The sequence below is a fragment of the Martes martes genome (assembly GCF_963455335.1).
Source record: "Martes martes genome assembly, chromosome: 13".
Taxonomy (NCBI): Eukaryota; Metazoa; Chordata; class Mammalia; order Carnivora; family Mustelidae; genus Martes; species Martes martes.
The window spans coordinates 62,421,568-62,448,492 of NC_137901.1; the positions used below are offsets into that span (position 1 = coordinate 62,421,568).

Genomic DNA, 26,925 nt, shown 5'->3' on the forward strand with positions numbered 1-26,925 from the left:
CTGACTGGGGATCTTCAGTGTTGGGTACCCAGGCGTGTACCTCAGTTGGGACTGGCTTTCCAGGTTCCCACCACCGTCTTCACCCCGCTGGAGTACGGCTGTGTGGGGCTGTCGGAGGAGGAGGCTGTGGCTCGCCACGGAGAGGAGCACGTGGAGGTATGTTGGGGCTCCAAGGACAGAGGGCTGCCAGGACACAATGCCTGTGTGGCGCTCACACCCTGACGACAGCCCCTCCCCGACCCAGGCCTGGCGGGCGAGTGGGAGCATTGGTGTCCTTGCTTCCTGGGACCTGCACTTTGTCAAGGTGGGGCAGGGGGCCCAGAGTGCTGGCCAAGATATGGCATGGAGGGACACTTGGGACGTGAGTGCTGGAGGACAGCCCCAGAAACCAGGGCAGCATTGGGGTGTGGCCCCTCACAGGGTACGTGTCTCCCTCCACCTGGAAAGGCTCCGACTCTCCCAACCTTCTCTTGCCATCGGCTTCTGCTCCCAGCGTCCTGCCGCCCCCGCCCTGCCACAGCCCAGCTGTGCCTTCAGGTACCCCCACCTCCCTGCCACCCCGGTCTCTGTTCCTGATCTGCGATTCGTCCAGCTCTCACAGGCCCCCAAAAACCCAGATTTAAGTACTCCCCCCAAAGGAAGGCTGCCTCTTGAGAGTGCTCAGCCAGCTTGCCATGGCCCTGGGGTGGCCGCTGAGGGTACCCTAAGTGGCCTGACAGGAGCGGGGAAGCCGGAAGCCTCCAGCATGGCTTCATCTTGCTACTGCAGCAGCTTGCGCACGGACCAGGAGAAACTAGCCCCTGTGTGGCCACCACCACGGGCCTCGTACCCTCTGGGAATGAGTGACTGGGTTCCAGGGCCTGCCCCTTGCCCCAGCGTCCCAGTCCCCTCCATCAACGGGCCAGGCCTGACAGGCCAGCCTTCCCCCCAGCACGTTATTTGCTATTTTTGTTTGATTCATCACAAGTACATGGGGACATATGTTCGTGGCATTCTATAATGTTGTTTTATGTTTCACAATGTTGAATGGCCAAATACGCTTTGTTTGTTTTCTTTTCAATTCTGTCTTAGTTAGAACAATATTCTCTGAAGTTCCATTAATTAATAATGGCTGTGCAGCACATGTGAGGGCCCTGCTCATTTTTTACTCAGCCGCAGCCCTGAACACGCTGTCGAGCCCTTCTTGGGTGCTGAAAGCCTCTGGCCGACAGCTCCGGTGTGGGCCAGGGGCCTCCCCAGGGCTGCCTCCCCCTCCTTGCTCAAGTGAGGGCCCAGCCAACCCCAGGGTACCCTTGGGAGGCCACAGAGCCACTGGGTGGGCCGGGCACCCCCTTCCACTGCCCACCGTCACCCCATCTGCTCCACAGCATCCACCTGGTGTGAAGCTCTGAGACTCGGGCTCTGTGACAAGACATGCTGGGCTCCACTTAGCCAGTCTGGGGCCCACTCTGCTACTGTGGTCCGTGGGGGCCTTGGGCCTGGGTGGGGAAGGTTCTGTTTTGCAGATAGTGTGGCCCTTGCCAAAGGTTGGTTTTGTGTGGGAGGGAGAAGGGTGGTATTCACAGCCAACCCCACCATGTCCTTACTCCACACCACAACCTGGAGGCCACGTGGGCAGTTCTGGGTCCCCACCCCATCCCTGCAGCCCAGGAAGCTACTGACTCCAGGAATTGGTATCTTGTCCCTTAGGTTTATCATGCGTATTATAAACCCTTGGAGTTCACAGTGGCTGAGCGGGATGCGTCCCAGTGTTACATAAAGGTGAGTGTCCTCGTGGGCCACGCCAGGAGGTGAGAGGCAGGGAAAGAGCTGGCACCTGGGGGTGGGGAAGCTCCCTGCAACTGCCCCTACCCCCCCTGGCAGGTCCGCCTGTGCAGCCCTGGGACCCTGTCGCTGGCCAGGCGGACCATTGACCATGTGGCTTTCAGATGGTGTGCTTGCGGAAGCCCCCACAGCTGGTACTGGGCCTGCATTTCCTTGGCCCCAACGCAGGCGAAGTTACTCAAGGATTTGCTCTGGGGATCAAGTAAGTGGGGAGGGATGTTAGCGTTGCGCACTGTTTCGGCGCCTGTGGCTCTGAAAGTTGGTGGCGCCGCAGTGCGAAGTCTGCGGCTGTGATGTTGCTCTTAGGTACCATCATCTGCATGCTTGGCAGACCATCTCCTCAGACACGGCAGCTCCCGTCACAAGAAAGGCAGCTTTCTTCTCCAGCCAGCTCTTAAGCCAGCCATACTGTGTCGGTCTGTGGCCAGGCCACCTAGGGAGCCAGGGGAGAGGCCCGAGTCCCTGGCCAGCGAGGGTGGGTCCCAGTTTGGGTCTTCTCTACTTGCAATGAACAGGGCTGGGGCCCTCCTTCACGTGGCCCAGCATGCAGGCAGTCATGAGCAAGGTCTGCCCGCTGCCCCAGGGATGGCATGTGCTGTGCTTTGTGGGGTCCCGGGTCCCCAGGCTTGCCTGGCACTTTTGCTGCTGGAGGCTCTGGGTGGGGGTGGGTTGTCTGGGGCAGTGGGGTGTGGGGCTGTCAGAGGCAGGAGGGTGGAAGGCGAAGTGGAGCTGAGGGAACAGAGAAGGGCTGCATGGGCCACCCCACCATGTGCTTGGGGCTTAGGGCCGTGGCCAAGATCCAGCCTCAGAGGCTGGTGGAGGTAGGAAGTCTTAAGGACAGGGTGGGAGGTCGAGGGGCAGGCCCCATACCAGGAAGACTGATGGGGACGATGAGGGACTAGTCCAGACACCTCAGGGGCACCCCAGGCTTCCTGGCAGGTAACAATAATAATTTTAGGACAGAGCCAATAGAGAATGTGAACAGGCCATTCACAGGTAAAGAAAGTTAAAATAAATAGTAGAAAGATGCTGTGCATTGTTTGGAATTTTTAATGTAATTAAAACACCAAGAAACCATTTTGGTCAGTGAGGGTTGAAAGGTTTGATACCGTCCAGTCTGGTGGTGATCATTTCCAGCACGTGCACTGTGGAGACACTGAAGGTTTGAGCAAATCAGGGGAGTGAGGGGACCCATGTTCAGAGATAGTCAGGAGGAGGGTGTGAACCGGAGGCTCCCTCTGGGGGCCTTCTGCCCACAGTTTGAAACACACACGCTTGTTCGCGTTGGGAACTCACGCACCAGCTATTGTAATGTGTGTATAGATGGAAGGAGGACTGTTTGTGGCGGCCCCTTCTGCTGACGGTGGCGGCACCCTGCAGGGAGTCCTCACTGTGCCTCTGAGGAGGGGCCCGCTGCCCCGTGGATTTTCGCCGCTACAGGGTGAGGGGACATGTGTGTGACAAGAGCTGGGTGCTGAGCCGAAGAGCGCCGTGAGCAGGACCAGGCCAGGTCGGCGCAGGGCTCATCAAAGTGGGCTCGACCTAGCTTGCTGGGGCAAGTGGGGAGAGGGAGCAGGCCCACAGAAGGAGTAGCTGGAGCTATGGACCGAGGTAGGTCTGCTCCTGGTGGGCTGGGAGCAGCAGGAAGCCACGATGGAGCAGGCGAGGGGCCCGGGGGGAGGGGGGAGGGGGGCATGAGGTGGGGCTGCTTGGCATTTGCTGGGAGACACGTGGGAGACAGGTCCAGCAGAGTTGTGCGTGGGTGTTCCTGGCTGCTGGCTGGAGAAGAGGGTAGTGGCCAGGGCTGGGGAGCAATGAGGAGACTGGGACTTCCAGGGCCCTCCCTGTGTGCCATCTTCTGAGGGATGGGATGATGTGGACGTGCCACCCCGTATGGACTCATCTCCTGAACCCCTCCCCCACCCCCCTGTGTGCAGGTGTGGGGCCTCCTATGCACAGGTGATGCGGACAGTGGGCATCCACCCCACCTGCGCTGAGGAGGTGGCCAAGCTGCGTATCTCCAAGCGCTCGGGCCTGGACCCCACCGTGACAGGCTGCTGAGGGTAAGCAGCCATCCCTGCCCAGCCAAGGGCACGCGGCACGCCTGCAGCCCCCCACAGCCAGGTTCTTCGGAGGCTCAGATCCAGGTACACAGCTGGGGCAGGCTCTGGGTTTAAGGCTGGAAGCGTGGGGTGGGGGGTGGAAGGTGGGGGGTGGGGGAGTGTCGCTGTGAACAGCTCTCTCCAGATACATGGGAGGCCACAGACGCCGTGCCACCTCAGACATGGGAGCCCTGTGCCCCAACTGCAGGAGCTAAAGAAACAGGGCTGGGAAGGAGGCCCTGTGAGGGCACCCCTCCCCCCCAACAAGACACCCTCCCTCCCCAGACACTGGCCTGGCTGCCGCTGGTCCCCAAATGCAGGAAATGTCTGAGGCTGGGCTCACACCCTAGTGGCCTGTCTTAGCGCTGGGGGGAGGCTGGTGGACAGTGGGCTGACTGAGCTCAGTGGGCTGCTGGGTAGGAGAAGCAGGCCTCCCTTTCCAGCTTCACTCCACGCAGAGCAGCACTGGCTCATTTCTCTGTCACCCAGAAGGTGGAGACGCTGCCTTGTGCATGGCAGTGGCCCACACATCTGGTTCTGTTAGAGCTTTGCAAAATTTGGCCCAGCCAGGCAGCAGGCGGAAGCCTCGGGGTCTGTTCACCCCGGCCCTCTTCTGAGGCGGAAGAAATTAGTGAGTTCCTCCCTGACCCCTGCCGAAAGGTTGCATGTGGTCAGGGCCTATTCAGCTGGTCCTGTGAGAACATTCTGCAAGCTCTAGCAGCCCCGCCTGGGGTGTCCCCTGTGGCTATCGGCCCCTCCTGGGTTTGGGGTACTGAGGGGTAAAGTAGAGTATAGACAGAGCAGGGAGCACCCCACAAGACACCCTCAACCAGGCCTGAGGGCCTGAATGGCAGCTGAAGTTCCCATGGATTTGGGCACAGGCCTGGGGCTTCTCTTGGGGGCATCCTGGGCACCCGCTGTCCTATAGCCTCCACAGCCAGGGCTGCCCTTGATACGGACAAATGAAGGGCATCTTGAGGAAACTTCTCATCAGAATATCGTACCTAACAGAGCTGTTTTGTAGAGAGCCAGCTGTATGTTTTTATCATTTCAAAATATTTTTTAATAGTGTAGCATTCCCTGCAACACATCAGTCTGGTGAGGGCGGGGGCTCTCTCTGGGGCCCAAGTCTCACCTGTCCCCAGAGAATCCTTCTGTATGTGGGCACGGGAGACATGGCCAGGCCAATGCAGGGATGGCGTGACTATCCCATGCTGAGCGCCGCCCCCCACTCTTGTAGGACACCAGAGGCTGAGCCCAGGCAAGCCTCACCCCTGGAGAGCCCCGGAGGTCGTCGGCGTGGGTGGCCTCTGGACGGACTGCCCGCGTGCCCCGCAGGGATGGCTCCAGGGCTCGTCAGCCCCTGCACCTCGCGCACCCTCCTGCCCGGGCCAGCCCCACCAGCCCCTGATGCCAGAAGATGACGGTGTGTGCAGAAACCCACCCTGTGGGCTGCCCACATCCGAGCTCCCCACCTGGCATTTCTGGAGTGTAAATAAAGAGGGTGTTTTCCTGACGTGTGCCCCCACCTGCGCTGTCCCCAACGCACCCCTGGGATGGCGCGGGTTGGGGTGGGGCTTGGCCGCCCCAGGCCTGTCACACACAAACCTATTCTCCTCCCCTTACAGTTGTCAGTCAGGACACCACTCTCAAGGTGTCAGCTTGCCCCACGACCCCTGCAGCCACACCTCAGAAGACCCTGACCCTTTCTCCCAGGTACAGGGAGCAGAGCCAGCACCCGCCCCCCACCCCTGGACCCTCTGCCAGGTCTGCCTGCGCCTCACAGCAAGGCAGGGCGCTCGGCAGGGGTGGGGAAGCCGCTGGCTTTGTTCCAGAGCTACCTACCAGTGGTGTGGCCCCGTGACAGGAGCTGGCAGGGCTGTTGGAGGCTTTCTGTCCCCCGAAAGTCAGGCACCTCATTACATTTCCACCGTGGCCCTCCCAGCCGGCATGTCTGCCGCGCTTGGGCTAATCCTGCCCATTGGGGCTTGACGGGCCCCAGGAGTGCCCTTGGGCACCCGGCCGCACCTGTCAGTCACTGCAGAGAGACAGCGCTGACAGTGAGGGGCAGGGCCCTGCATTGTGCTGGGGCTTTAGCGGTGGTTAATCTCGTGTCTTCCTTAAGAAAACATCACTTAGTCTGCCCGCCCAGGAGCCCTGGATGGGACCCTGCTTGTCAGCGAACAAAGGAATGTCTTTGCACCTGATGGGCCTACGGGAGCCTCAGACGCTCGCTCGCTCGCTCGCTCGCCTGGTGCGAAGCGTGTGCAGGAGCTCTCAGACGCCCAGTGAAGACGCCAAGTGCAGGGCTGGGCCCGCGCCCTCCTGACAAGTGCAGCGTGAGACCAGCCGTGTCCCATTTAACGCACGGTTGGCGGCCACACCCCTGCCTTGGAAGGTGTAGTGCAGGCTCCCCTCTGTGCCGGGAGGAGGTGTTCCCTTGCCTAGCAGGCACGGGGAGAGGTCCGCAGAGGTCAGCTAAAGCAGCTGAGCTGCTGGGGGTGGCAGGGCAGGAGGGGCTCCCTGGAACTGGGCCGGGCCCCTGCCATGGGACAAACATGGAGCTTGAAATGGCTCTGCTGCTTTTGGGGATGGCAGAAACGATGCAGCCCATGGGGGAGCTCTCAGCACACACCAGGCAGTCTCTGGGGCTAGTACTTGCCGCCTCCCTGCCCACCCCACCAGTCAGCCAGAGGGCCAGCCAGCCCTATGTCTGTGGCGCCATAAGCCCCATCCCCCCAGCACCACCAGTGGTTTTCTCCATGCACCCTCTCCCTCAGGACGGGCCCTGCTCTGGCACACCTGCTGAGTCCATAACAACCACTCTCATGCCGTGTCTGGCCAGGTCACCCATTCTGTGCCTTCCCCTAGGACAGAAAGAAGCATCTTTGGTGCTGGGCCCCACCAGCCTCGCTGTCCAGTCATGCGAGGACTTGGGACAGCCCTTGTCAGGGATGCTGCCTGTGTGGTCCTGAGGCTTCACAGCCCCCGCCTCAGGCCCACTGACTCACTGGGCATGGTGGCTCTCGTCTTCTTGGTAAACTGTGGGTAGAGGCCTGGCCCGGTTCGCAAACAGTGGGCATTCCCAGCGAAGGCCTGCCACAGAAGGTCATCACCTGGGCCACCTTCAGGGACATATCCTGCGTCAGCATATGCCTGCCTGGCCGTGAGGTTCGGAACCCAGGGTGCCCTTCATGCCCCCACCGCTCTGGTGAGGACTAGCAGCCCAGGGTCCCCTGCCCAGCATTCAGGCAGGTCATGCACTGGGGTCTCCAGTCTGAGTTAAAAGCATGGGGAACCGGGTGGATGTGTTGGGCGATTGTCGTTTCTGTTCTGCACATCCCAGGGACCATCCAGGTCCAGACTCACCGTGTGGCCCAAGGCCCCCCTCCCTGGGCACACCCCTGCCCTGTCCTGCCTCCTCCCAAGGAACTCAGGGAGGGGCCAAAGTGGCACAGGCCGGGTGTTCTCCACCTGGCTCTGGGGCTATCTTCTCACCACCTTTGCCTGTTTTTATGGTGCAATGAAAATATGATTTTAATTTCTCAGATTGTTCGTGTAACCTATAATTAGCCCAGCAGTGCTCTGCGTGCTTCTACTTAATGGCTCCAGATTTCACAATGATGTTGGTTGGGGGTGGGGGGAGTGCTGCCACTCAGGGGCCAAGCTACCCCTTCCCTTGCCTCCGCCTCTGCTGCGAAGCAGAGCAGGTCACCCTCTGGTCACCCACCGTCCCCCTCCTCCTAGCCCCGTGAGGCTCCATCTCTGTAGGTCCTGAGATCCCCAGGAAGGTGGGGATACAGAGAAGGGGTGACAAGTTACTATGGAGGGCTGGACCAGGAGCAAGGGCTCAGCAAGCAAGGAGCAGGTTGGGCCTGAGGAAGACATCTGGGGCTGATGGTGGGCTGCAAGAGGGGGGATCAGCCCCCAGAAGGTGGCCCGGATGCTCAGTCTACAGGTCTCCAAACCTGGTTACTGGTGCCCACCACGCCCCCCATATCCCACAACCCTGCTGGGACCACCAGCTGTTTTGGGTAGCCAGCAGGGAACTCTCTCCCTACACATGCCTCAGCCGTGTTCTCATGTGGCCGGGGTGGCCTGGCTGGGGAAGCGACCACGGTGCCCAGCCAGGGGCCCTCACAGATGGAGTTGCCCCATGAGAAACAGCTTGGCGTCAGATGGTGCCTGCAGTTTGGGGTGTCTGTGCTTGTGGCCTTAGGTCTGGGCTTACCCCTGAGGTCCCTGGGGTGGCTCATCTCCCAGTGTCTCGGCCACATGCCTCATTTCACCTGGCTCAGGCAGCAGCTCCAAGGTGTGGACTGGGCTCTGGGCCCTGGACCACTCCCCAGCCTGAAGCAGGCCCCAGGGGCAGGGCTGAGGCCCTTGCCCCTGGCTCCCCGATGCATGCAGAGCTGTTGGGAGCTGCGCAGCCGGTCCGGGATCCTGTAAAACATGACACCCAAGTTAGCCAGGCAGTGTGCTCATTGGGAGCTGTGCCATTTCCAGAGACTTAGGGCCACCAGACCCTGTCACTGAATCCTCCAGACCCTGTTCAGGCTTCAGGTGCCCAGCCCATTTTGGTCCAGGGGCTCCTTTGCAGCGTGGGCTCATAGAATGTGAAGGAAGCACACATGTAGGGATCTCGTTCTTCCAAGTATGCCATGTGAGGCTCCCTGGTGCTGGGCTGATGGTTTGTGTCTGGGCCAGGGTGGGGGCCAGGCTGCCAGCGGCCATTCCTATCTCCCCAAGCTGGCACACTCCGATCCAGCCAAGTCTCCCATGTCCCAGACGTTTCCCACCCATCTCTCTGTCCCTCTGGGAGCCACTCCTTTACCTCTCTCCATTCTGGGGTCCCTGAGTGCCCCTGGCCTCCATCCACCCAACTTCTTCCTCATCAGTGCCTGCTGCTCCCACTCGACCCACCATGGGTCCTTATCAGGGTGCATACAGGGGACACTGTGGGCTGGTCACTGCCAGAGACAGGTCGGGAGCCCGTCCCCCAGCCCCCAGGTGAGCAAGCAGCAATAGGGTGTTCTCTCTCTGAACTAATTCTTGACCAAGATGGTGGGGGTGCTTGCATACTTGGCAATATCTGGGGCCTAAGCTGGGCCTGGCTTCTCAGGGTGGAGGGTGCCCAGCCTCAGAGGCAGATGCTTTCTTCTGGCCTCAAACTCACAAGCTGTGGATCTTTGGCTTGACAAGGGGCTGTGGCTTTGCCCTCACTTCAGGCCGAGTCATACTGTGGGAGAGACAAGAATCAGAGAGAGGGCAACCCAGCACAGGACCTGGTGTCCCTCCAGTGGAGCCACACATGGGCCTGAGCCCTGCCAGCCTTTAGCCTCACACCACTAGGGACCCCACTGCCTGTCCACCCAAGGGCCCTGACCCCTATACCTTTGCCTTCCCTTCTGCTGACAGGCCACCTGGTATGAGAGCTGGCCGACTGACACCAGAGGTTGCTCCTGCTCCTGCTCCAAGGTCTGTCCCAGAACCCCATGCTGCAACCCCAAGCCCTCTTGGTGGGGTTACCATCACATCACATCTCAGACTCCAGGCTGAGAAAGTGGCCCTTGTAGCCTTTGTAGGCAGCCCTTTACACCCCGCCCTTGTTTCTTCCTTCCCCGGCCGCCATCTTAGACCTGGGCTTTCTGGCTGGCTACTGAGTGGCCCTGGGAGCTGCCTTAGGCCTGTCCGATACCTGGCAGGGGCATCAATAAGTAAGTAGAGATATGCCTTGGATGCCTCCCACCTGGAGCAGGGTGGGGCAGGGACGAGATGGCATGGGACCCCGGCTCTGCCCACCACAGGCCACTCTGTACCCCCAGGCTGAGGGAGGTGTTTGACATTCCACATGAGTGGCTTCTCTGCTGGGTTTTTTCACAGGGGTGGGTGTGTGTGGCAGGGGTCCTTCCCCAAAATTGTGCACACACCAGCTCTCTGCTGCTCATCACCCAGGCTGGGCATCCCAGCTCCAAACGGGCTGGACTGTGGGGGGAGCCAAGCTGCCAGGGACACCCCTCAGACAAGCTGGTGAAGGAGGGAGGTGCACAGGTGCCCTTGGAGGGGGCAGGTTCAGCCACAGCCTGTGGAGATCACTAGGCAGGAGGTGTGGTGATTAATTGGGAGAAAGAGACATCAGTTCACACGTACAGGCCAGGTCACATCTGTGAGTGTGGAGGGATCTGTGCCCAGCACTCCTTGGGTTTCACATCAGGCAGCAGGGCCTGTCTCCCTGCCCTGCCTCCGTGACTGGTGTCACCACTTCCTGTTTCTAGACCACCGCCCCCATGACTGGGAAAGTTCACCAAAGACCAAGGATGCACAGCAGACACTCTGGGCTCCTACCGGCCACAAACAGCATCCACCTCAGGCTAGCAATACATGTTCAGGGAATGAGAAAGACAATAGGTGTGCCACCCACCCGCTGAGTAGCCAGGGCCTACCAGGAGGCCATACTTGCTCTGGATCTCTGAGGCAGCCCTGGGAGGGAGGAGACAAGAACTGGGGGCTGTTTGACAGATGCTGCTTCTGGCATCCCCCCTGAAGAAGCCCTTTGAGCAGGACTGACCCACCATACTGTCCTCCCAGTCCCACCCCTCCCCGACCGGCCAGCCCTTGCTGCACAGCACAGCCTCTGCTGAGCTCTCGGGTTACTGGTCTCACCACCCAAGGGCTCTGGGAGCCCTGCGTGGCCTGGTGCCTGGCCAAGCACCTGTGCCTTCGAGGGCAGTGAAGGGGCCGTGGCGTCAGCCCATGGGGCCCAGCAAAGCATCTTAGAGCTGAGACCGCCTAATCCCAGCCCCAATGTGCTTTACGGTGCTTGGGTTTCCCTAATCCTGAAACCCAAGCCAGGGTCCCAGCAGCCGTTCCAGAGCCATCCGAGCAGGCAGCAAGAGGTCCCCCTCCCATGGGCCCGCTAGGTTTGGAGATGACCCCCTAGGACAGGGCAGAGAGCTGAGCGCTTATGAATGAAAATCCGACCCTGATGAACCCCAGAGGAGCTCAGGAAACAGCCCAGCCCTCTGCTGCCTGGCTGGTCATGTCCCGGCCTCTTCCCAGGCAGGAAATCCAAAGGCAGTGGCAACAACAGGAGGGACTGGCAAGGCAGACCCAGCTCAAGCCCTCTGAGCTCCTGGCCTCTAGAGTTTCACAGGACAGTGATCCGGCCTTGTAGTTCCACAAAATTAAACTGTTTTTTTTTCCCTAATAAAATCGGGATATTTGGCTTATAACTGATGATCAAATAACACCAAATCCTTGGGAATGACGTGGGACCATAAACAAGAGATGGTGTGACCTTGTTACATAGCAGCGGGGGGTCAAGAGCCAGCTGGACCCAGCTCCCTGCCTTCACCACTGGCCACTCACCCAGCCAGGGCTCCCAGGCACTGGGCACCAGGTTTACGGGTGTGAGCATCCCAGCAGAGGGCACCCCACCATCTCTTTTTATAGCTTTATTAGTGAGGCACACAGGCCACGTGTGGTGAGAACAGCTAATGGTGCCTCGTGGTCTTTGGCATCTTTGAAGAATATTCATACCCATAAATTTCCTCGAGCAGATGTAATTAGCTCCTCAGCTACCAGGGTCAAGATATGGGACAGAATGTGGGGAGATCAAAGCAATGTCCAGATGTGTTTTCTTGGGGCCTCCCACTTGGTGAGTGAGACCGATGCCTAGACCCCCCAGAAGTCCCCATGGGGTGCAATGGTGCAGCCAGGGCACAGGCCCGCCGCCATCCTCCCCACCGAGGCCTCAGCGCCAGGGCCCCGCAGAGGGAGAGGGTGGATAGGAGGCAAGACCTCCTCACAGCTTCAATGGCTCATTGTTCTGCCCTCAGTGGCTGGGATTGGGCCGGGTGATTAGAATAATAAAGTCCTAACAATCAGCCAGTGGTTGGGTTTCCATAGCTTGGGGAGTATTTAATTTTCAAAGTCTTTGGCAGGGGAGATGGTGTATAAATGGAGTGTGTTGTTCACATCAGCCTGTTCTTTGGAAGTCAGGGTCCCATCCAGCACCTTACTGCTCTCAAAAGATGCTTACCTGTCAGCTCCGCAGCGCCCAGGCACGTCAGCGCCGGAAGCTGCACCAGGCACGGCGTGAGTGAGTCCTGCCTTCACAGGCTCAGACAAGCCCTGACCCCCAGCGCAGCCTCTGAGGGCTGCCATAAGACCAGACACCCGCCGCCATGGAGGCGCTCAGTGAGTTGGGGGCTCATCTTACTCCTGCCTTGTACCCTCTCCCACAACACACTTTAAGCCTTCGCTCATGCTGTCCCTGTAGCCCCAAACTGGGCCTCCACCGTCCTGTCCTGTCTGACTTCCCCTCCTTGGTTAAGATGCAGTGCAAGGATCCCCCTCCAGGAAGCCTTCCCTGATACCCAGCAAGGGACCTGCCGAGGGCTCCCACAGAATGGTGTTTCCCTCTCAGAGGAGCCGCCCTTATTCACGTCTTTGTCCCCAGCATAATGCCTTGTACATAATAGGTGCTCTAAATATGGCTGCCAAATGAACATTGGCATGAAATCTTTGTGTTTTCCATACCAAAATTTCTATGCTGTGCCACTCTGCAAGGTCTGAGGGCTGTGCTCTCCCCACACACTATGCATCCTTGGAAGAGGGGTAATGGCTTAGAACCTGACCCAACTTCCTTCAGCTTACCTCCTCCTGGTTCTGACATGCCAGGGCCACATGAGGTGAGCGGAACACGAGATTTGCTCCAAGCATTTCATCAGGCACTGGGTGTCCTCACCACAAAGGCAGGCACGGCAAGATCGGTGCCTATAAAGTAAGTGTAAGGAGGGGCCAGTCTGAGTAATGACTGAGCAGCTTACCCAGGGCTAACTTTCCTGAGTTAGTAATAACCAATTCTAGATAAAATAGAAAAGATAGGGGTGCCTGGGTGGCTCAGTCAGTTAAGTGTCTGCCTTCCCCTCAGGTCATGATCCCAGGGTCCTGGGATTGAGCCCTGCATTGGGCTCCCTTCTCCGTGGGGAGCCTGCTTCCCCCTCTCCCTCTGCCTGCTGCTCTGCCTGATTGTGTTCTCCCTCTCTTCTCTGTCAAATACATAAATAAAATCTTTTAAAAAAATAGAAAAGATAACTATTTGAAGGCACTAAAGAACAAGTAAATAAAAGTGGTGGAAACTAGAGAGAATCCAACCTTTGAAAGGAGAGAATTGCCCTGGGTGAGATCCACGTTTGTACTGCTTTTCCCCTAAGCACCCTCTGCATGACATGGCATGGGTGACTGAAATGTGAGCAGAAAGCTGTAATCCTTTTGGCTCGATGTTCCAGAGAACAGAGTTTGGGTCAGTCAGAGCATTTGGAAATGAGGAAGAAAGTCCCTGAAAATGTGCATGTAAATCCTTGTTTGACTTTTGGACTGCTCTCGTATGAATGAAACTCAAGGGGTCTAGTAGGAAAATAACAATGGACAGATATTTCGGCTCTTGCCTACCACAAAGGAGAGAAAGTGTGGCTCTCAAGACCTGCCAAGGTACGGAGACTGTGCAAACACCACGGGTTCTCCATTGAAACCACCGAAAGTCCATGCCTTAGGAGAAAAAAATTATGTTCCAGGATGAAAGGATTTGCGAAATGAGGACCAAGGACAGAACTGCAACAGACCTACCCTCGCAAATATAAAAGTAAGCTTCCAAAACTTTAAAATGAAACAAAAACAAGTTAACATGCTTCAGAAGAAAATCCAAAGCCTCTACCAAGTGCCATTTGTAATGTCCAAAATGCAATAAAAAATTACTAGATGAGTAAGAAACATGAAAATGTGATTCCTAGCCAAGAAAAAAAAACAGCTAAGAGAAAGCATCCCTAAATCAATTCAATTCATTTTTAAAACAGGTATAAATATGTTTAAGTACTCAAAGGAGAAAAAAAAGGGGGTCGCAATGAATGAACAGAAGGAGTTTCAGCAGAGAAATGGTAACTGCAAAAGAGAAACAAACAAATTCTAGAGCTGAAAAGTACAACAAATAAAATGTAATTGGATGGACTCTAAGTGACTGTAGGAACAGATTGGAGATGACTTTGGCTCAGGTCATGATCCTGGGATCCTGGGGTCCTGGGATCAAGTCCTGCATAGGGCTCCTTGCTCAGGGAGGAGCCTGCTTCTCTTCTGCCTGCTGCTCCCCCTGCTTGTGCCCTCTGCCCCCTGTCCCAACATATAAATAAAAATCTTAAAAAAGAAAAATACAGAGAGTGACGATACAAGAAATACAGACCAGCGAGACCATACTAGAAAGTCTAATGTAATTGTGGCTCAGAAGGAGAAAAAGAATAAGAATGGGGCAGAAAAAAAATCTGAAAAAGCAAGAACCAAAAATTTAATGAATTTTGGATCAACTTACATATGTAAAATTATCAGCAAATCCCAAGCAGTATAAACATGAAGAAAACATGGAGGCATATCTTGGTCAAACTCTTGAAAACCAAAGACAAAGGGAAAATCCTGAAAGATGCCAGAGGAATAAGGACACATCACATTTCTGGCTTTACATCAGAAAAAAATGGAGATCGGAAGCAATGGAACAAAATTTATATGAGAAAAAAAATAAAGCCAACTCGGAAAATCTATGTGCAATGACAATATTAAAAAATGAGGGAGAATGGAAGGTATTTAAATGATGGCTGAAATAATTCCTCAGCTGACACACACCGCAAGAAATGCAATAGGAGTTTCTTCAGGCCAAAGGGAAATGGCACCAGATGGAAGCTCAGATTGACTGAGAGCAAAAAAGAGTACTGGATATGAGGAATATGTAGGTCAATTGGGAATACAAACTGGTGCAGCCACTCTGGAAAACAGTATAGTGGTTCCTCAAGAAGCTAAAAATAGAGCTACCCTATGACCCAGGAATTGCACTACTGGGTATTTACCCCAAAGACACAGATGCAGTGAAAAGAAGGGGCACATGCACCCCAATGTTTGTAGCAGCAATGTCCACAATAGCCAAACTGTGGAAGGAGCTGAGATGCCCTTCAAAAGATGAATGGATAAAGAAGATGTGGTCCTTGGGGCGCCTGGGTGGCTCAGTGGGTTAAAACCTCTGCCTTCGGCTCGGGTCATGATCTTGGGGTTCTGGGATTGAGCCCCGCATCAGGCTCTCTGCTCAGCAGGGAACCTGCTTCCCCCCCCCTCTCTGCCTGCCTCTCTGCTTACTTGTGATCTTGTCTGTCAAATAAATAAATAAAATCTTTTAAAAATTTTTAAAAAAAGATGTGCTCCATATTTACAATGGAGTATTACTCAGCCATCAGAAAGGATAAATATCCACCATTTGGATCGACATGTATGGAACTGGAGGGGATTATGCTGAGTGAAATAAGTCAAGCAGTGGAAGACAATTATCATATGGTTTCACTCATATGTGGAACATAAGGAATAGCACGGAAGACCATAGGGGAAGGGAGGGAAAACTGAAGAGGGGGAGATCAGAGGGGGAGACAAACCATGAGACACTCTTGACTCTGGGAAACAAGCTGAGGGTTGCAGAAGGGGAGGTTGGTAGGGGGATAGGGCACCTGGGTGATGGGAATTAAAGAGGGCACGTGATGTCATGAGCACTGGATGTTATACGCAACTGATGAATTATTGAGCACTATATCTGAAACTAATGATGTACTATATGTTGGCTAATTGGTTTTAAATTAAAAAAAATAAGTAAATATAATAAAACTTTAAAAATGCTATTTTTTAAAAAGATTTATTTATTTGACAGACAGATCACAAGTAGGCAGAGAGGCAGGCAGAGAGAGAAGGGAGGAAGCAGGCTCCCTGCTGAGCAGAGAGCTCTATGTGGGGCTCCATCCCAGGACACTGGGATCATGACCTGAGCCGAAGGCAGTGGCTTTAACCCATTGAGCCACCCAAGTGCCCCTAAAAATGCTATTTTCTTAAAAAATTAAAATAAAATGCTATTTTCTTTCTTCTCTTATTTTCTTTAAAAGAGACTGATTACTTAAAGATTATAACCATGTATGACTGGGTTCGTATGAATGAAAAATGTAACAACAGCAAAAAGATGGTTGCAAATTGGCTTATATGGTTGTACTTACATGGGAAGTGAAGTGGTATAATATCTACTCTAAGTAGATTATAGTAAATTAAAGATGCATGTTGTAAAGTCCTAGAACAACCACTGAATACAATACAAAGAGGTACAACTAGGGGCGCCTGGGTGGCTCAGTCATTAAGCATCTGCCTTCAGCTCAGGTCATTATCCCAGGGTCATTGGATCGAGCCCCGCATTGGGTTCCCTTCTCGGCAGAAAGCCTGCTTCTCCCTCTCGCACTCCCCCTGCTTGTGTTCCCTCTCTCACTGTGTCTCTGTCAAATAAATAAATAAAATCTTAAAAAAAAAAAAGAGGTACAACTAAAAAGCCAATCGAGTAGTTAAAATGAAATACCAAAAAAACCTCAATAAGCCCAAAAGAAGGGAGAAAAGGAGGAACAGAAAAAAAGAAGGAAAGAAAGAAAAGATGGGACAAATAGAGAACAAATAGGAAAATGGTAGGTTTAAACCTCATCAAACCTAATTAATATCAATAATAACATAAATACATGGATTAAACTCTCCAAGTAAAAGGCAGAGATTAACATATTTGATTTAAAAAAGCAAGATCGGGGCGCCTGGGTGGCTCAGTGGGTTAAAACCTCTGGCTTCAGCTCATGTAATGATCTCAGGTTCCTGGGATCAAGCCCCGAATGGGGCTCTCTGCTCAGTGGGAAGCCTGCTTCCCTCTCTCTCTCTCTGCCTGCCTCTCTGCCTACTTGTGATCTCTGTCAAATAAATAAATAAATAATAAATAAAAGGGCAAAATCCAACTATATGTTGTCTACCTTTAGGTAAACAGACAGATCCAAGCTGAAAATAAACAGATAGAAAGAGATATACAATCCAAAAGTTAAACATTAGAAAGCTGATATGTCAGGGTGCCTGGGTGGCTCAGGTTGTGGTCCCAGGGTTCTGGGATCGAGTTCCGAGTTGGGCTCCCTGGGAGCCTGCGCTTCTCTCTCTCCCTCTCTCTCTCCCCCATCCCCTTCTTGCACTCTTGCTTTCAAGCTATCTCAAGTAAATAAAACCTTAAAAAAAAAAAGAAAAAGAAAGCTGATGTGGCAATATTAAAATCAAACGACATCGACAGCAAGAGAAGGGATTTTACCGAAGATGGGCGGGGCCATTTCATAGTAATGAAAGGCTCAATTCATAAAAGGCTCAATTCATCAGGAAAGGATAACAATCATAAATGTGTATGCACTTAATAACAGAATGGCAGAATTACAATGAGAAATGGACGAATCCTAATCATATTTAGAGATTTGAACATCTGTTTCTAGCAACTGACACAACTAGAGATATTTCAGGAGAGCTGAACAATATTATCAACCACTGAAACCTAACTGACATTTACAGAAAACTATGCCCAACAACTACAGAATAAACAGTCCCCAACAGAAAGCCACTTTATTTTCTCCTGTACTCTAAAGTGTAGCTTTTCAGTTTACATGTGATAAACTGCACCCATTTAAAGTGAACAATTTGATCCTGTGTTGACAAATGTATATTCTCAGGAAGCTGTCCCAACAATCAAGATATAGAAATGCCACCCCCCCCCAAATATTTCCTTATTCTCCTTTCTACTTTTTCAGGCTCCAGGACACCACTGATCAGCTTCCTGTCACTATTGATTAGTTTACATTTTCTATAAAAGGAGTAATAGAGTATACGCTCTTCTGCATCAGATCTTTCTTTCTTTCTTTCTTTTTTTTTTTTTTAAAGATTTTTTTATGTATTTGACAGAGAGAAACACAGTGAGAGAGGAAACACAAGCAGGGGGAGTGGGAGAGGGAGAAGCAGGCTTCCTGCCAAGCAGGGAGCCTGATGTGGGGCTCGATCCCGGGACCTGGGATCATGACCTGAGTTGAAGACAGATGCCCAACGACTGAGCCACCCAGGTGCCCTTGCATCAGATTTCTTTTACTCAGTTGTATATCAGTAGCTGTTTTTTTTTTTTTTTCATGATGAGTGTGTTCCATAGTACAGATGTACCACATTTTGTTTATCCATTTACCTCTTGGTGGATGTTTAGGTCATTTTTGTCTATTATTAGTGAAGCTGCAATGAATATTAATGAACAATTGTTTGTGTGCATGTATGTTTTCGTTTCTCTTGGAAATGCATTTAGGAGTGAAATGGCTAGGGTCTATGGTAGGTATATGTTTAACATTACAAGAACGCCGAAGAGTTTTTCTGAAGTGATTGTACTAGATTCCCACCATCATTCTTCACATTTGTTTTATTCTTCACATTCTTTGCAAGTACCCATGGAACTTTCACCAAGGAGGCTACACACTGAGAGAAAACCACATAAAAAAAATCACAGAAAGATATCTTGAAAATCCCTCAAATATTTAGAAATTAAACAACATACTTCTAAATAACCCAGGGATAAAAGGACTCAAAAGAGAAATTGGAAAATATTTTGAACTGACAATAATAAAAACATAACACTTCATTGTTTCTGGGATGCAGCCAATGAAGTGATTAGAAGCAAATGTATAGCTTTAAAACATTTGTGTTAAAAAGAAAAAAAATACTCGTGTCAAAAAGAAAACTACTTGTATTTAAAAAATACTTGTGTTTATGATCTCTGATCACACAACCTCCTGAAGAAAGCAGAAGAAGAGCAAATTCAGATCACGGGAAAGAAGCTGGAAATAATAAACATAAAAGTGGAAATCAGTAACATAGAAAACAAGTGATGATCAATAAAGTTAAATATTGGTTATTAACAAAATTACCATTATCAGGAATGAAAGAAAAGAAGAAACATTGTTACAGAGTCTAGAGGCATTAAAAAGATAATAAGGCAATGGAGCCCCTGGGCAGCTCAGTTGATTAAGCAGCTGACTTCAGCTTAGGTCATGATCTCTGAGTCCTGGGATCTAGCCCCGTGTCAGGCTCCCTGCTCAGTGGGGAAACTGCTTCTCTCTCCTGCTTTCCCTCTGCCTCTGTCTCTCTGTCTCTCTCTCAAATAAATAAAATATTTTTTAAAAAATAAAGATTTTATTTATTAAAGAGAGAGAGAGAGAGCACAAGTGGTGTGGGGGCAGAAGGAGAGGGAGGAACAGAGTCCCAGCTGAGCAGGGAGCCTAACAAAGGGCTGGATCCCAGGACCCCGGGATCATGATCTAAGCCAAAGGCAGATGCTTAACCAACTGAGCTACCTTGTACCCCAATAAATTGGGGTGTCTTTTAAAAAAAGATAATAAGGCTGGGTGGCTCAGTGGGTTAAGCCTCTGCCTTTGGCTCAGGTCATGATCTCAGGGTCCTTGGATGGACCAGTGAGGCTGGTCTCTCTACTCAGCAGGGAGCCTGCCCCCCCCCTCTGCCTGCCTCTCTGCCTACTTGTGATCTCTGTCTGTCAAATAAATAAAATCTTTAAAAATAAATAAATAAAGATAATAAGGCAATATTATGAACAAAGTTAATTCAATAAATTTGACAATTTAGAAATGGACGGATTCCTTAACTTACACAGGAAGAAGTAGAAAATATAAAAAGCTCCACATTTATCAAAAGAATTAAATTCTTCATTAAACTATTCCATTAAGAAAACTCCAGGTCCAGATGGTTTCACTGATGAATTTTATCAAAGAAGAAATAATGCCAATATTGTACCAATTATTTCAGAAAACAGAGGAGGAAGAATCTCTTCCTGTCATTTTATGAGGCCAGTGTTACTCTGACAATGACATTCTAGGAAAAGAAAGTAACAAACCAGTATCCCTCAAGAACATAGACGCAAAGGTCCTCCACAAAATACGAGCAAGTTGAACCTAGCAATACATACAAAGAACTGATTATGGCCAAGTGAGCTCAATCCCAGGAATGCAAAGTGATTTTGCATTCAACACACAATCAGTGTAATTTATCACACTAAAAGAATGAAAAAGAAAAATATTGTGATCATAGCAATAGGTGGCATAACAGCGTTTGACCAAATTCAACACCCATTTATGAAAAAACAAAATGCTGAAAATTAGGACTGAAAGGAAACACCTTCAACCGGATAAAAAGGTGTTTTTGAAAACATCTGCGGCTAACACCAGACTTCATTGTCAAAGATCAAACATTTTCCTTCTAAGATGAGGAGTAGGTCAAGGGTGCCTACTCCTACCACTTTTACTGAACTTTGTTACTGAAAGTCCCGGCCACAGCAACAAAGGAAAAAAAGTCATGTAGTTATATGTACAAATATGTATGTATGCATACACACATTATATCTAGATATAAATATACAAATGTCATATATATATAAGAAAGAAGCACACTTGTTTTTATTTGTAGATAACAGGGTCATATCTTTAGAAAATCCTAATGAAACTAGTATGTGAAATTAGCAAAAGCTCAAGATAACATGTCAATTCTAGTTTTACATACATACCAGCAACGAAAAACTGCAAACTGAAAAAATGTAAAAGTACTATTTATTTATAATAACATCGAAAACCATAAAATGCTTAGGGATAAATTTAACAAAACACATGCAGATCTGTGCACTGGAAACTGTAACAATTCCTGAAAGAAACTATTGAAGACCTAAATAAGCAAAGAGGTATAATTTGTTCATGAATTGGAAACGTGATATCGTTAAGAAATTCCCTATCTCCAAATTTACTTATAGATTCAACACAATCCTAATCAAAATCTCATTAGAAATTGACAAGCTGACTTCTCATAGAAATTGGCAAGTTGGTTCTAAAACATATGGCAGTATAAAAAAATTAGAGTAGCTAAAACAATTTTGAAAAGGAACACAAAATTGGAGGATGTAACTATCTGATTTCAAGTCTTACTTTAAAGCTACAGTAAGTAAGAGAGTATGTTTTTTGCCTAAGGACAAAGATCAGTGACAGAGTACAGGGTCCAGAATTAGAACCACACAAATGTGGTAACTGGATTTTAACAAAATTGCCAAGGTAATGCAGTTGAGAAGAGGACCATTTTTATTTCAACAAACGGTGCTAGAAATTGGCATGTCCATATGGATAAAAATGAACTTCAACTCATAACTCCTATCATGCACAAAAATTGATTCAAAATATACCATAGACATGCATGTAAGAACTAAAACAATAGAACTTCCAGAAGTACACATAGTAAAAAACTTCATGATGTTAAGGTAGTGAGGTTTTTTTAGGGTACAAAAAGCACTAGCTACTAAGATGGGAAACTTCTAGTCTTCAAAAGAAAATGAATTGGCAAGTGACAGACTAAGAGAACATATATACAATACATATATCTGACAAACACTTTTAAATGAAGAATGGATGAAAAAACTCTTGTAAATTAATAAAATATGACAAACAACCACATTAAAGCATGAACATCATCAGTTGTCAGGGAAATCGAAACCACAAAGAAATACCACTCTATTCCTGCCAGAATGATTACAAGTAAGAAGACCGACAATACCACGTGTTGGTGAGGAGGTAGAGCTATTGGAATCCTCATGCCATGCTGGAGGAAGTGTAAAAGTTCTAGATACTTTGGAAAACATCTGACAGCTTCTTATAAAGTTAAATATATGTACCTACCCATAGACCCAGCAAGTCCACTCATAGATATTCCCCCTAAAGAAATTAAACCCTAAGTCAACACAAAGAACTTTTTCAAGAATGCTCATAGCTTTGTTCTTGATGGCTCCAAATTGAAAATCACCTGAATGTCCACTAACAGGAGACTGGATGAACGAATTGTGTAGTCATATTCAACAAGTGCCACACAGCAATAACAAATGAGACACTTGGAACCATAAACACAGATGAATCTTACAAATACTGGGTCAAACACAGAGTCCACACTCTGGGATTCCATGGTTAAGAAGTTCCAGAACAGGCAAAATAAAGCTATGCAGTAGAAATCAAAACAAGGCTTGTGAGGGATGGAAACCCTTTCTGGGTAATGGAACATTCTATAGCTTAATTGTGTGTGGTGGTGGCTTACGGTACAACATTTATGGAACTGCGCTTTTAAGATTTGTGTATATTATTGAAGTAAATCTTGTCCCAATTTCAAAAGAGAAAGAAAGAATGTAAAGAAACTGACCAAGACAACAATGGTTTCTAAAAGCTTGTCTTACTTAAGATTGCTATAACAGAATACCATAGACTGAGTGATTTATAAACAACAGAAATTTACTCCTCTCAGTTCCGGATGCTGGGAAGTCCAAGATCAAGGCACCAGCAGATCTGATGTCTGGTAAAAACCTACTTTCTGGTTTATAGACAGCCAACTTCTCCCTGGGTCTTCATGTGGCAGAAGGAATGAGGGAGCTCTGTGAGGTCTCCTTTATAAGGGCACTGATTTCATTCATGAGAGCTCCAAGAGCCACACCTCCTAATACGATCACATTAGGGTTAGGATTTCAATGTATGAATTTTAGGGGGATACAAACATTCAGTCCATAACAAAGCTGAAGCACAAGGAACCCCAGGGGTGCCAGACTCAGTTGCCCAGCCACCTGGCTAAATTAGAAGGGTCTCTAAGGCATCCATGCTAATCACTTAGGGCACAGCCCTACCAGAAGAAGAGAAAATAGACTCTTTCTGCAAAGTGGGACCTTTGAGACAGGCACCAAAGGATTCAGCTCTATATTTTTTAGGGAAATTTTTGGTAGAATGAGAAAGGTGCTGGCCTGAACAGGGAGAACCTGGTATTCCTGGTTCTGGGCTCAGGCATCCACCAGTGGGCTCTGGGAAAGGCCCCTGATGAAGGTCAATGGTGAAAACTGAAAGCTTTGCCTCTATGATCAGGAACAAGGCAAGGATGTCTGCTCTTGCCACTTCTATTCAACTTAGTGCTAGAAGTCCTAGCCAGAACAATAAGACAAGAAAGAGAAATAAACAAATTCAAATTGTAAAGGAAAAAGTAAAAATATCTCTGTTCATAAGTGACATGAAATTCTATGTAGAAAACTCTAAAGATTCCACAAAAACACTGCTAGAGCTAATAAATACATTCTACCAAGTTGTAGGATACACACGCAAAAAAAAAGCTGCATTTCTATACACCAACCATGAGCAATCTGAAAAGGAAATTAAGAAAATAATCCCACTTACAATAACATCAAACAGAATAAGATATATGGGAATAAATTGAATCAAAGAAGCAAAAGACTTGCACACTAAGAACTACAAAACATCACTGAAAGAAATTATAGAAGACTTAAATGGAAAGACATCCCATACTCATGGACTAGAAGACTTAATATTATTGAAATATCCATACCATACCAAGTGCTATACAGACTAAAGGCAATCCCTATCAAAATCCCAACAGCGTTTCTTTTTCTTTCTTTTTTTTTTTGCAGAAGTAGAGAAACCCATCCTAAAATTCATATGGAATCTCAAGGACCCCCCAATAACCAAAATAGTCTTGGAAAAAAGGAGTGAAATTAGACTCAAACTTCCTGATTTCAAAACTTATTTTTTAAAAGATTTTATTTGTTTATTTGACAGACAGCAATCACAAGTAGGCAGAGAGGGAGACAGGAAGCAGGTTCCCTGCTGAGCAGAGAGCCCGATGCAGGGCTTGATCCCAGGACCCTGAGATCATGACCTGAGCGGAAGGCAGAGGCTTTAACCCACTGAGCCACCCAGGCACTCCTGACTTCAAAACTTATTATGAAGCTACAATAATCAAGACTGTATGACATAGTGACAGCCATAGACATCAATGGAATAAAATAGAAATCTCAGAAATAAACCAAAGTTTATATTGTCAGTTGATTTTTGACAAGGGTGCCAAGACTATTTGGGAAATAGGACATAGAAATAGACTATAGGACATAGAAATAGGACATAGAAATAGACTATATGGGAAAAGGACAGTCTTTTCAACAAGTGATACTGGGAAAACTAGATAACCACATGCAAAAACAAAAACAAAAAACCAAGTTATATAAAAAACAACTCAAATGGATCAAAGACCTGAACATAAGGGTTAGAACTATAAAACTCCTAGAAAAAAAACAGGGGAAAATTTCCACAACATTGGATTTGGCAACGATTTGGATATGACACCAAAATAACAAAAGAAAACAAAGGATAATTTGACTTTATCAAAACTTAAAAGCTCTGTACCTCAAAGGAAATCAACAAGAGACTGAAAAGATAAATCACAGAATGAGAGAAAATATTCACAAATTTTATATCTGATGAGGGATTAACATCTAAAATCTATAAGGAACACTTACAACGCAACAACAACAAAACAACAAGAAAAGCCCAATTAAAAAATGGCCAAAGGACTTGAACAGAAACTTCTCCAAAGAAGATATACAAATGGCCAATAAACACACGAAAAGATGTTGAATTTCTCTCATCGCTAAAATTAAAACCATGCAATACCTCTTCACACCCACTAGGATGGCTATTATCAAAAAAGAAAAAAAAAAATCACAAACACAAATAAACCAACCAACCCAGAAAAGAGTAAGTGTGGGGATGTGGAGAAATTGGAACACTTGTGCATTGCTGGTGGGAATATTAGATGATGCAACTGCTATGGAAAAGTCTGGCAGTTTCTCAAAAGGTTAAATATAGGATTACCATGTGATTCGGCCATTCTACTTCTAGGTATATACCTAAAAAAACTGAAAGCAGGACTCACATAAATAATTGTGCACCCGTGTTAATAGCAGTATTAATCACAATAGCCTAAAGATGGAAGCAAACCAAGTGGCCATCAACAGCTGAATGGATAAACAAAATGTGGTACATACATATTATTGAATATTATTCAGCCTTATAATGGAACAAAAATTCTGATAGGTGCTACACTGCAAACCTCTTTAATATTATTGTAAGTGAAAGGACAAATAATGTATGGTTCCACTTAGAGGTACCTAGAATAAGTAAATTAACAAACAAAATGTAATAGAGGTTACCAGAGGCTGGGACAGAGGTAGCAGCCAGGAATTAGAATGGGTACAGTTTCTGTCTGAGGTGATGAAAAAGTTCTGGAGATAGGTGGTGGTGAAGGTTGCCCAACAGTGTGAATATGCTTAATGCCATTGAATTGTACACCTAGAAATGGTTTTAAAAGGGTAAATTTTGGGGCACCTGGGTGGCTCAGTTGGTTGGGCAACTGCCTTTGGCTCAGGTCATGATCCTAAAGTCCCGGGATCAAGTCTGGCTTCCGGCTCCTTGCTCAGCAGGGAGTCTGCCTCTCTCTCTGACCCATCCCCCTCTCATGCTTTTTCTCTCTCATTCACTCTATTGCTCTCAAATAAATAAATAAAATCTTTTTTTTTAAGGTAAATTTTGAAAAAAAAGGAAAAAGGTAAATTTTGTTATGTATATTTTACTGCAATTAAAAAAATATTTATACATAGAAGCTGGCCTGAATGAAAGCAATCTGAATAAAAAACAGTGATTTCTGGGGCACCTGGTGGCTCAGTTGTTAGGCGTCTGCCTTCAGCTCAGGTCATGATCCCAGAGTCCTGGGATGGAGCCCCGCATTGGGCTCCCTACTTGGTGGGAAAGCCTGCTTCTCCCTCTCCCACTCCCCCTGCTTGTTTCCTCTCTCGCTGTGTCTCTCTCTGTCAAATAAACAAATAAAATCTAAAAGAAAAAAAAAAGTGATTTCTGATAGCTTGGCTGGGTTGGATTAGGTTTTTTACAGGAGCCTGCTGCCTGCTCTCTGCTGACCCGCCTTGAGTTGGCCTGAGCTGCCTAGTGCCTGAGGTAAGTCAAATTGTCGGGGAACTCCCCCTCTCCTTTGAGGCAGGAAGTTTAAATTATCAGGTCAATTAGGAAAGATACAACCGAAAAATACAAGTTTCATTCACACTTCAAGGAGGCGTTTCCTGGCTGGGTGCCACTTTTATTATTTTTGGCCAACGCGGCTGAAAGCCCCACAGACCCAAGTAAAAGTACAATGTGATCTTTGATTCGCGTTTCAAAGATCAAAGAGAGAGAGTTTGGGTGTAAACGCAGATAACATTTCAGAGTTGGTTTCATGAAAGGAGTCACTAGACCAGGGCAGAGAGGGAGCTGGTCTCTTATGTGTGTGCTCGCCTGGAGAAACATCTTTTTCCAGTGAATTCCACTCCGCTGATGGCTCTAATAACATCTGGCCGGCATCCAGGTCCTTGGCCCACAGGGCATTTGGTCTTTGGGCTGGGGACCAGCCCCTCTCCCACCTCTTTACCTTAAGCACAGGAAGAGGAGACACGGAGCGGTGCACGCGAGAAGCACCCAATATTATGCTCCACTCGCTTTTGCAAAGTCTCTGGGTGCTGACTGGGCTTGCCACTCCCGGGCAGCAAACTTGGCCTTGGCAGCCTGCCCTCACTGTCCTCTCTCGGTCCAGCTTCGACCGGGGTAGGTAGCACAAACTCACCCACTAGAAAACCCACAGGCCCCCGCTTGCCAGCCCCTAGGCACCCCGGTGAGGATTCCTCGCTGTCAGCCCTGTCCTGCCCTCTTACTCCTGGGCCGGAGGTTATGTAGAACCAGGCACTGGGTGGTGAGAGACACTTTATATGGAAGCGCTGCTGCCCCTCTATGCCCAAACCCTCCCTGATGCCCTCTGTCCCCAGCATCTCTTCTGAATTTCAGTAGCGCCCCAGTGCCCAGCTGATGGAGGGCAGTGGCAATGGCTCAAACTTCTCTGGGGGAGCCGGGTGAGTGTCCGGCCCCTCCCTCCAGCTATCTGTTCCTCAGCCCCAGCGCATTTCACGTCTCCCTGCCAGACACCGCCAGCCCTGGCCGCCCCACGCGCGCGAACGCGGCCCGACCCGCTCCACGGACTTCGCGCGGCCAGGTTGAACGCGCTCCCATGACCCCCCGCGCCGCACTGCCTCGCTGGCAGGGCCTGGGAGCGCCTGCGCAGCCCTGCGCCCCAAGGCTCAGGGCGCAGGCGCGGCCCTCCTGGGAAGCGAGCGTGCGTCGTATGGGGCGGCCGCGCGCACGCA

General features: G+C 49.4%; 1 protein-coding gene across 4 annotated transcripts in view; it reads left to right on the plus strand.

Annotated features, from left to right (window-relative positions):
• The window catches only part of TXNRD2 (thioredoxin reductase 2), a 49,371-nt gene extending 43,929 nt beyond the window's left edge, over positions 1-5,442 (plus strand). For 2 of the 4 annotated variants that reach the window (XM_080821534.1, XM_080821535.1), the window contains exons 14-18: positions 64-156; positions 1,690-1,761; positions 1,929-2,026; positions 3,762-3,971; positions 5,167-5,442. In XM_080821534.1, the coding sequence (XP_080677660.1) occupies positions 64-156; positions 1,690-1,761; positions 1,929-2,026; positions 3,762-3,885 (387 nt within the window). In that variant the 3' untranslated portion in view covers positions 3,886-3,971; positions 5,167-5,442. Of the gene's footprint in view, positions 1-63; positions 157-1,689; positions 1,762-1,863; positions 2,027-2,130; positions 2,309-3,761; positions 3,972-5,166 lie in introns of those variants that run through there. The other 2 variants (XM_080821536.1, XM_080821533.1) reach the window with 2 other exon arrangements.
• Positions 5,443-26,925: the final 21,483 nt, after the last annotated feature.